Source organism: Rhamphochromis longiceps, linkage group LG16 (genome assembly GCF_057381845.1).
Source record: "Rhamphochromis longiceps isolate RC_006_pf linkage group LG16, R_longiceps_female_GT1.1, whole genome shotgun sequence".
NCBI lineage: Eukaryota > Metazoa > Chordata > Actinopteri > Cichliformes > Cichlidae > Rhamphochromis > Rhamphochromis longiceps.
The window spans coordinates 37,778,414-37,789,643 of record NC_140572.1 but is presented as its reverse complement, the minus strand read 5'-3'; the positions used below and the strand labels follow the sequence as shown (position 1 = coordinate 37,789,643).

The 11,230-nt window shown below is 44.3% G+C and overlaps 1 protein-coding gene across 4 annotated transcripts in view; it reads left to right on the top strand.

Annotated features, from left to right (window-relative positions):
- Positions 1-320: 320 nt before the first annotated feature.
- LOC146651636 (neuropilin-2-like) overlaps positions 321-11,230 on the top strand; it is a 93,949-nt gene continuing 83,039 nt past the window's right edge. For 2 of the 4 annotated variants that reach the window (XM_085384162.1, XM_085384160.1), the window contains exon 1: positions 334-1,175. In XM_085384162.1, coding sequence (XP_085240288.1) covers positions 1,100-1,175 — 76 coding nt within the window. In that variant the 5' untranslated portion in view covers positions 334-1,099. Of the gene's footprint in view, positions 1,176-11,230 lie in introns of all 4 variants that reach the window. The other 2 variants (XM_085384161.1, XM_085384163.1) reach the window with 2 other exon arrangements.

Here is an 11,230-nt window from a genome sequence, read left to right as displayed (position 1 = left end):
CCAGTTTTCTGCCTCTCTTCTTTCAAACTCGATTCCCTTTAATACCAGGAGGACTGGAGGAAGACATGTGAGCAGAAAGGCGAAAGTATGAAGCCACAGAAAGAGAATGAAGTGGAACATTTTGGGGAGAAGGCAGAAAGAAATTTGGTAAAATGAAAGAAATGGTGAGAGTGGGAAAGATATGTTGGAGGTAAGAGATGGTCAGAGAGAGAGGAGATGAAATTGCTCTTTAATCAGTGAGGGGCTATATGGAGGCGGGCCGAGGTGCCTACTGTAATCCGATACACGCGCACGCGCACTGCGTGCACGCGCACCAAGGCAGGGGACTGAGTGAGCGGTCCTGCTCGCTGCCACAAACCCGGCGGAGAGTGGAGGGAAAGGAGCGCGTGCTACCGGGAGAGAGAGAGAGGGAACAGGGCAGAGCGTCTGAGCGCAGACACGCACAGTTGTGGGAGGACAGCGGAGAGGCACCACGTTTCTTTCTGCCTACCAGCTTTACGCACGCAGATCGAGCTGCTCGGAGATCCTGCGTTGTCTTTTGCGCATGAACGGACCATTACCGGGAAACTAGATCGGAACACATTTAATTTCCTTACCAAGAAAATGCGCCTGAAGATATTTGCATAAAACAATTGGAAATATTTTTAATCCAAGGAGGAAAGACGCGAGTTACTTTTCCCCGTTTCCGTCGCAGTTAGCGCTCTCTGATGATCTTTTTGGTTTCTAGTTAATTTAAAACGCACAATTTTCTTTATTTACTCTGCTGATCTGTTTCCCTGCGCTGCCGACTGTGCGCACAGCAATGGATTGTAAACCGTGTTTAGAGTTCAAATTGCGTTTCTAGACAAGTTGCTCTGGTTGAGGAGAAGTGGCGGCACGCACTCACACTGCATGAACTGTTTATTTTCTCCGGCGTGTTATTCTTAGAGAGTCGGGTGAACGTTGTCCGGCTTTTGGATTTTGGACACAACCGTGTTGCACGTTAGAAAAACAGATAACTGTGGAAACGGTCAGGGAAGTGCGACTTGGAGCCGTGTGTCAGATAAAGCAAATAAAACCACACAGGAGGAGAAGACGTGTTTTATTCTGAGGGAGAAAGATGGATTTATTCGTTTGGCTCTGTGGATGTATTTTGGCTCTTCTGTTACCTTCAGCGGTAAAAGCCGGGGAAGGAGGTAAGTTTGATGCTGTTGCTGTCCGCCTAAATCCAAGCGTCACACAAGGTGTAAAAAGAGAAAATAAGAGCAGTTACACATCACAAAACGAATAAAAGTTGTTTTCTTTCAGTGCAGTGAAAGTAAATTCAGGGAAAGCATCATTGCGCAATTGGTGACTACGGGCTCGAGCCAAATCTCCGCTCCGTTCCAAGTAATGCGCTGAAACGGCGCACTGCTGAGGGACGTTGATTACTTTCATCACATTTAGGAGACAGACCCGCGCTGCTGGACGGCCTGTGAGCCAGCTCTCTCGGTCCGGTGCAGGGACAAACGTTAGGAAGTACGAACGGGCAACAGAAATTATTTTGTCACGATGACTTTACAGATGAAGTACCTTCGTCACCAGCCGTGTTTTTTTAAAAAAAAATTTAATCCAGGGCTGATTTCGAAGGGATGCTGGTTTAATCAGCGTTGATTTTATCGTCTTAAAAACATCAGTAACGACGTTCAGTAATAAAAAGATGACAGATCGAAATGTTCTGTAAATTCCTGTCGGGAGTAATTTTGTTGTCAGCAGTTCTTCTTCCAGCACGTTTCCATCTCTTGCGCTCTTCTAAAATTCCTCGAAACTGTTTTTACTAAAAGGAAAAAAGCTGAACGCATTTCTTTACGGTGACTTCCTGTCATTCCGGGAGCGCGGAGAGGTGGCGGCCGGTGTGACGGGACTGCTGCCTCCGTGTACCGGAGGTCAGGTCCGGCCCGGCGCTCCACGGAGGCTCGCGTTCGCTCCCGAGCCCGTGTGAGCGACGGGATTTGCGGCTGTGTAACCCGACCACGAGTTCACCTTCGAGTGCATAAGCGGGAATATGATGTGAGAAGGGAACACGCATTTGCTTTTTACTCTCTGTTAAATGTGGAGAGGCAGAATCTATCGCTGTGTGCGTTTTCGTCTCCAGACAACCTTTACGCACGAGGAGGATAGCCACAAAAATCTTTTTCCATATGAGAACTTGATGCACAGACGACGTTTTAAGTCTCTTTGGTTACAACGAACCTACTTGTCACCACATAAAACACTCGTTACCCAAAGTTTCTGTTACATCGTCACAGGCAGGGGTGTATGGGGAGTTCGACTCAGCTGATGGACACTCAGGACTCCGAGTGGTCTGACTCAGTTTACGTAAATTTAAGAGCTTAGCTACTGCGGCCTTTACCAGGAGACTGATGACTTTTGTTTTCGCTGCACACACTGATTGTTAGCACTGGTTTCTCATTGCTGCCTGTGCAAAGACCTGAATACTTGGAGATATACTTCTAGTCTCTCCTCGAGTTTCACTTTCTGCTTTGTGGTGAATGCATATGTGTAAATCTAGAGAGAGAGAGAGAGAGAGAGAGAGAACCGAAAGGGGGTGGTTGCAGGGAGGTTGGTGGCATTCGAGGTTTTACTGCCTTATTCCGGAGGGCTTTTGCAGATCTCATGACTTGGATTGAGTGGCCCTGATTGCCAAATGTTGTTTTGGAGAACCACAGAAGTACAGAAGGCACAGGGAGGACATTCTTTACATACAATTCACTTCTGATGTGAGAAACTGTACGGTGGAGCATCCTGCTATCTGTGGGCATTTTTACATTAGGTTAAATCTGAACTAGTAATTTAAGGCCTGTGTGAGGTGATGTGAATGTTCAGATTATTAATGCTATAAATAATTAAAAACTGCTGACTTTGTGCAAAGCATGCAACGGTTCTGAGGCTTTCCTGTCCAGAAGAAAGAACAGCGGGTCATTTGATCAGCAGTTGTTTGTCTTAAAATTAGTCACATTTATATTCAACACCAAAGCAGGAAGTATGTGCTGCAGTCCAGCACAGGAAACATTCAGATGGAAACTCTGTGGCATTCAAGGAAGATGAATGAGGTGTTTAACTTCAATGCCACTGACTGGAGTTTGTTCTTTTTCCAGCTAAATGATGCTGACAGTGGGGTTAAATATGAGAACATGTTGATATTCTGTTCTTTTTTGACCTCTTACTTTATGTTTGCTGACAGCAGGTGAAGCCTGATTTTCCTGGGGACTACCCTCGAGCTCCCCTCGAGGTTTCCCTGCAGGTACACTGAGCATCTCTGGAACAAACACACACATTTTGAGCAGTAGGATATGCAGAATGGAGCTTTCTCAGCAGTTAACTTTTATAGATGCCTCTACTTTGTTCTCTCTGGAGAGATGAGCAAGGAAAGCATAGTGAGACTAAGAAGTGTATATATAGAGAGACGCGGGAGGGATGGAAGTACAGAGGGAGGAAGTAACAGAGACAGCAGAGACAGAAACAGGCAGAGGGAAGCAGCAAAAAGCAGTGAACGAAACGGAAGAATGATTTTTAGCCTCGCTGTTTGATCCTGTTTCTTCATTCCGTTTGATCACAGCTGTGCCTGGAAGGGAGATAAACGGACATAATTGGCCACTCAAGACCAGCTGTCTGCCTCCATAGTGTCTCTGCTGAAATATGGTGGATGATGAAACAGGATCACCATGATACTAAGTGTAAGAAGTGTGCTAGCGGTGGTGGTGAATTGCCCACAGGTACGCATTAAGGTTTGGTTTATGTGATTGTTTTTGATGGCTCCAACCAGCCTGGTGTGATTTTAAAAGTCTGAGCAGTGGGAAGAATTTCCGGAGGTGAAGTTAACAGCTCCATTTACATGCAGGGGGATAAATAAGAACGTCTGGCAGACTTAAAGGCTTACCGTCTAGCAGGTGCTTCACCATCCACGTGAAGATGTTTTAGTTTGGTCGCTGAACATGAAACAGCTTCTCCTGTACGTGCACCGTGTGCTGTGAGTGTGAGTGGGTCTGTGTTTCCCGGTGGGGTCAGCTCGTAGTAATTAAATGTTACATCAATTTGGGTCATAATGCTTTGTAAGCGTCAGTTGGCCACCAATAAAACAAATCATTCATGTCATTCACATAATGGGGTTATAGCTCAGAACCTAATGAACTGACTCGCTGCCACAAACAGTCATTCCACGTAATTACAAATCCAGGTTTTAACCTGAAACACTGCAGATATTAGAGTACGCAAATATGAATTCAACAGTATTTTCTATAATTGCACAGGCCTTTATAGAGCTGTGGAAAAACTCAAACAGCCTGCTTATCATTAAGAGCAATTAACGATCCTTAAATCAGCTTCCTGGTGAATTTGTGTGCATTCTCCATAATCTGTTTGTTTTGAGTTATTCTTTTCTGTCATATTTGTCGACTGATCCACTGATTCTGAGGGAAGGAAAACAGAAGATTATGTGTAACGTGCGAGCTTTCCCCAACATGAATTGGAAACTTTTCTCCCCATAAAGTACACGCAATAAATGGAGCAATAAAAAAAATGAAAGAGATGCATTGAGCAAGAAATCAGGAGAGTTTGGACGTGTGCAAGAGAGAAAATGAAAGGGAGAAAGTATTACGGGGCATTAGTGAAATAAGAGGAAGGCAGCAGAGTGTGAAGCAGTAGTTGAGTGGAGCCACCTGCAGTAAACTAACCCAGATTTATTCTTCTCTGAAACGCACAAGAGAGTTTCTGGGCAACGTACTGCACATTTTATTAATAAATATGTACTCCTATTATGATACACTGAAGGTGAAGGATTTAATTTTCTTCATGTGATCTTGATAAGTATAAAATGACATTATAATAAAGAGATGTTTGACACTGAATATGAAATGTTGCTTTACAGATGTCAGGGAACAGATCGGACTAAGCGTTGCGTTGGCCTGTGATGGTCAGGTTTATTAAAACATTTTATCAGATAGCTGAGTTTGCCGAGCTGGTGCAGGTGACACCTTAGAGCTGATTTCATTTTAATCATCTTGCAGGCAGCAGGTGTTTTCCACCAGGCCTCAGGATTAAGCGTTACACGTATTCATCAGGGACTCAGATCACCACGGCGGCTTTTTTTCCAGTTTTTTAAAAGAAACAAACAAACAAAAACAAATGCATTACATGCCACTGAGCCGTGCAGCTAGAAGAGAAACAAAAATCACATGCATCAAGCACGATGACATTAGTCTCTCAGTCATTAGAATAATGATAGCCTAAAAACAGAGTGGTTTTTCCATCGACATCAACAACCTAGCTGCAATGAGCGAATAAACATTAACCCAATTAACCTTTGGCACAGTCGCCCCTTCTCTTTCTCTCCTCTCATCTGTAAAAGGGAAAGGACAATTAGTGGGTCCAGCAGGATGTTCTAATTACAGTTATCATGCCATTAGTAAACTGTTAGTATTCTAGTGTCTTCATTGGCCACTGGTAATGACTGGAGTAATTAGAGAGGATGCTGGGAGCGAGTGGGTGTTCTTGTGTTTGCAGCCTTGTGAAGAACATTTGTCCTCAGAGGGAAAGGGAGATCATGGAAATCTTTCAAATGAGGATATTTGCCTGTTCCCACTTCTTTTAAAATCCTCGCACACAAAGAAAAACCTGTGTGTGTGTGTGTGTGTGTTTGTGAGAGAGTAAGCCAGGCCTTCTGTGTCTGCAGCAGTCCCTCCGGAGCGCTGTGGAACGAAGCCACAGGTTGTTTTCCTTTTTCTCTCCTCGTCACACCGAATCATCCTGTTGCTGGCACTCCAGCTCTTCTTTAATAGTGCGCTCTGTGTCTTTCTCCACACCTCCCTCTGTCAGTGTTTTCCCTCACCCCGATTAAGAAACCTCCCTCACCTTCTTTTAGCCCCACTTTGCCACGGTGGAAAATCTCTTTACTGTTTCAGCCACTCACTTTCTGTCTGGTCCCTGGAACTCTGTCAGTCTGTGTTTTCTCGTACTTTGGAGATCCATTCACACGACTCGCTAGAGACGCTCATTCATACGCTGCTTAAAAGGAGCTCTTTTCAGTGACTTAAAGGAATACGTCACATTTACGGCCCACCGATCAGCAAAAACATTCCTTACATAATCAATTTTTTTATATACAAGATACAGGATGATTGATAGCAGCCTTCACTACAATCATAATATCAAAGTTAGCAATTTTATTCAGCCACACAGCAGGGCTTAGATGTAGCTAAAGAGATTAAAGAAGATATTGACTAAAAAATGTCGAAATATATGAAAAGTCTGTGTTAAATGTGCAATACGTCAGATCACTGGCTTGGAAACACTAAATTTCTGATAAAAATGTAAAGAATGACCAGTTATGTGACGTGCATGCGATGTAATGCAGCGACAGCTCAAATCATTGCAGACTTCAGTCCAGCACACAAAAATGAAATGTGGTGCAGGCCAAAGACCAGTTTTGTATTTTCTAATCAGTCTTTAGTTTGACCTTTTGTTTTTTAATTCAGTGTAGTTTTTATTAATGCCGTCAGCGTTACTCTCGTTAACGCCAAATCTCCGTTAGCGAGTTAACGCGGATCCCCCCGTACGTGGGGCTGCACGGCGCTAACGCGTTGATGAGCTAACCACGCTAACGTGTTGATGCCGTGCAGCCCCACGCGTGGGGCGATCCGTGTTAACTCGCTAACGGAGATTTGGCGTGTTAATGCGGTTATGGCATTTTAAGGAGATTAACGCTGACAGCACTCGTTTTTATTGCTTTCAGTGTTAGTTTTGGTCTTTTTTAGTTGTTATTGTATTAAAAGTATATGTCAGAGGTGAGATTTAGGGAAACGAGTGCACGTATTACAATAAAAACACAACTTTTTGAAAGCAGTGACTCCAGAGTCTCACTAATCACAGCCATCATCACCTCATCAGGCAAACAAATTATATTTTCTCCACATTTGAGTTTAATTCTTGTTCATTATTTTGTTTTAGTTACTAACAACAACCATTTTTCTTTTTGCACAGTCATCGTCAGGTCGGTAAACACATGGATGGATTTGCATTTGCAGCCATTAGAGAGCCAGGGTTTATTTTTCACCTTGTACCGCCTCACCTGCACTTAGAACGTCTCCCACAGCCATCCATCAGCATCAGCTGACACTCCCAGCTCCAAACTCAGATCTTTAGCTTCTTCAGTGATAGCTGGCACACTCACACTGATGTTTGTTTGCTTAGAGAACTTAAGGACAGTCGGGTCAGACCAAAGCAGCACCAATAAAAACAACGACTCGAGGAATTCTACTGACTGCACCTTTAACGGTCTCCTTCCCTCACGCTGCTCTGCCTCTGAGAGTTTTTCCAATTAGCCGCTGCTGCTCTGGTATTGATCTGAAGTCTTTCTCTGTGTCTTATTTTGTCTATTGTTAGATTCTGTGTCTACTGTCTAAAGCCCCGTAGATCAGGGTGTGCCTTTGCTCCTGAGCAGAGAAACTTGATCTGATGTCGGTGCTTTTTCTGTATCACACGCTCAGCTTTTTTTATGAGTCACTTTCTCCCTTCTCCTCATTCTCCGATCGCGCTTTCCTTTCTTTCAGATCCTTTGTAGTCTTCCACTCATCCCTCCCTCTGCTTTACACAGATATAAACACACGCTCACTCTGTGGTTTTCCACTGAGTCTTAATGCAGGGCACCTGGAGAAAACAGCCCCACCTGTTTGTGTGTCTGTGTGAGTACAGTATGTGTGTGTAGGTTATAATTTTTTTGGTCCGGTGAGCTTTTTCTGAGCTGCTGACTTTCTCCTTTCAGCTGATGAGAGACAGATGTTCTTGCATTACTCTCCCTTTCTCACTTTCATCCAGCTCTGGCTTTTTCTCCTTTGCTCTCTTTTCTCTTTCTCTGTCCATTCCTGAGGTTTCCCAGGTTTGGGGGACTAAAAGCACCTGGGTATGATCCAAACAACACATTTCACTTTGTTATTTTCAGTGTCTGTCATATTCCCAGAGTCACACCAAAGGTTTTTAATTGTGTTTGTATCTCTAACGTTTAAGGATTCAGTGTCTGCAGCTTTTGTAGGCGTTTCACAATGTTTGTAAATAGTGAATGAAATGCAGAGAAAGATTGGAAAACTGCAGATGCAGATGGCCAGAACATACTGATAAATTTAAGGACCCGACTCTTTAAAGGTCACCGTAACGAGGTCGCAAGTCTCACGCTGCTGTTGGTGGATAACAGGTTGATAGTTTCTGAACAAGCTTTCTGGTTAGCTGACACATTTTCTTGCTTTCATAACAAACACTCACTAAACCACTAATGCTTTCATGACGGGGTCGGACCGGCATGAAGAAATGTGGACTCTGACAGATTGGCAAAGTTCTCGCAGACAAGCAAATCGAATGCTGCGAGCTGAAAAGTGTCTGTTTAGAGTCAAATCAGACTCCCTCAGAGGGAAAACGAATCAGTAAGAGCTTAAAAACAAGGTCAGAAAATTTGCATTTGGGGCCAACAAACAAGGATCTGGTTCAACTGTGCGAACCAGCTTCATGGAGAAGAGTGTGCACGAGTTTGGGTCTGTGGGAACTGTCATAGATTCCTCTGTGGGTACATCTGAGTGTATGTGTGTGCTGAGGTGGGAATGTGGGGAAAAGTTGCTGAATAGGTGTTATCAAGGATGCAATACTAAACGGCAGAGAGCCATAAATAATGCAATGACCTGTCTTATATCTGTGCTCGACTGCTTAGCACCATTTACTGCTGCTTATCGTGTGTGTGTGTGTGTGTGTGTGTGTGTGTGGTCTGTATTCAGAATGGGGATGTTCAGTGGTTGCATTTGTTGTGAATGTGTGGTGCAAATACAGCCTCTCCCTGAAGATCACACATGCTGATGCGGTTGAGAGAAAAGCTTTACTGTGTGAAAACGAGGGTCAAGAGGAGGAAAGTGTTTGGATAAGGCAAGGACACACTGCGCCAAAGAATACGCCGATGTTTTGATATGGCGCCTTGTGAAAGTACCCGCTCGGCGCTGTAGTATCGGCCAGAGCCTAGTTTGATGCTACGCTGTAGGATTAGACCAAATGATAAAAAACCAAGTCAGACAGGACTTAACGCTGATTCAGGTTTCCACGGTACTACAGTCACTGTAGCCTCTTTTCCACTAGCTAGCTTTTCCCTAGTTTTCCATTAGGTGGTAGCACTCCTTCACAGGAATCAAACGGCAACGACGCACATGGCCACACCCAAACCTGGAGTCCGACAGAAAGCTGCAGGCCGAGCAGCAGGCGCACCATCGCCTCGATGTCCTCCAATCTTGTGTTGTGTCGCATAGAAATGACATCACTGGACTTTCAATAAGTGCCCCTCAACTGTAATGGAAACCAACCATTACAGTTGAATCAAATCTAGTGGAAAATAAGCTTAAACCTATGAAGAGAACCTCTGCTGTTATAAACTCTACTCTCTGTGTTAGTGTAATAAAAGAAAAACGAGTAAAGCAAGCATTGCTGTCTCCCGTCTCCTGTCGCCGGCAGCTGCTGCACTCATCCTGTTTGCCCAGCCCCACTTCACCAGGATGGACCGTCACCTTTGCAGCTGCTCGCAGCAGGCTGCTCTGTGACGATTAAAGGATGATTCTGTCTTTAACCTATTTGGTAATTCTTGACGTGAAGTCAGGCATTTCCCCCACTCAGCATCTTCTCTGTTCTGACACACATTGCACTTTTTTCACAGCGTGCACGTCTGGGTGGGGAATACAAATTAGGATTATAGCAGGTTTGCTTTTGGAAGCTGTATTTATGCACCTCCCTGTTTTACAGACATAAACCCGGAGCCGTGTCCCTCCCTTTGCACGCTGGCCTGTCGCTGCAGGGGCCTGACGTTTCACCGGCTGTATATTTACATGTTTCGTGTGCAATATGAAATTCATCATGAATGGCACTTCATTCTAAAGGATCTGATGTCATCCGTGCCCTCATCGCCTCAATTTGTGTCACTCTCTGCTCTGTTTGGATGCAGTGTTTGTTGAATGACTTTGTGTATGTGTGCACGTCCGGAGATTAATAGACCCTTAAAGTAAAGCAGACACTATACTTCATGCACACACGGCACCTGCCTAAATATCACACCGGCCTTATTCATCAGACACTTGGAGGTGCTGTCTTTATCGGCCGTATGCCAGAGGTGAAACAGGGAGAGGAGAGGTAGCGAGACTCAGCCAGAATATATATATATGTATATTTAGCATTTAGCTTTAGCGGCTAACACCTGATACCAGAGCTAGCCTGTATCAGCTGACAGCTCAAAATCAGCTGATGCCTTTATGCACATCCTATTGGAAAACCTCATATAGAGAATGTTATGCTACAACTGCTGCTACCTCTGCAAGCCACTTTGCAACCCACCTCTACTCCAGTTTCTCCTTTTCATGCCATTTTTGTCAGTGTCTTATGTCTTTTAGATGCCTGCTCTGTACCAAGAGTTTAGCCCCCCCGCCCACCTTAAGATCCCACATGTGGAAAACAGAAAACTATGGATTTCAAATAGGAATAACCTTATTTTAATCAAAGTGGTCCTAAAGGATACTATTACAATGACGGAGCGCAGCTCCTGAGGTAAATGCTGAAGTGTATAGTTGCACAGGTATTTGTTTAAAGCATCCAGCCAACTTTAACCACAAATGATTTATGTGTAGCTGAGTCAACGTCTGTGGAAAGAACAATTTGGTCAGCTATTAAAAACGAAAATTTAAAAAAACAACCTCTGGATGTGCCAGAGTCGATTTCCTTATCCTTCAGATAACATCCAAGCAGGAGTTCATTTATCAGTCAGATTTGAATCCGCAGTCATTGATTTTACACCCCTTGCATCACCTCTCCAAGAGTTTTCATTAGCTACGTTTAGCAAAGCAGCGTGTGCTAAAAGTGGTGTTTGGCTGATGTCGTTGTGAGATTCCAGAGTGGTTAAACACTAATCCAGGTGGTGCTGAGATGAAATCCATCTGGCTGGGTTACATCGCCCACGTAACCCTACTCCTGTACCACTGTATGTCAGGAGGACATAAACAGGACTCGTTGGTTCTCAGCGCCAGAGACCAAAGAGAGGCAGGCAGAAATGTTGAGATACGGAGCGGTTATCACTAATTGTTTGCAGACAGAGTGAGGTAGACACCAGATACAGATGCCAAAGTGTCACTCACGGTGTGCGCTGAGCGCTGAAGTCTTACCGGCTCTTTAATCCTCTCTTACTGACTGTCTGATACGCAGTCAG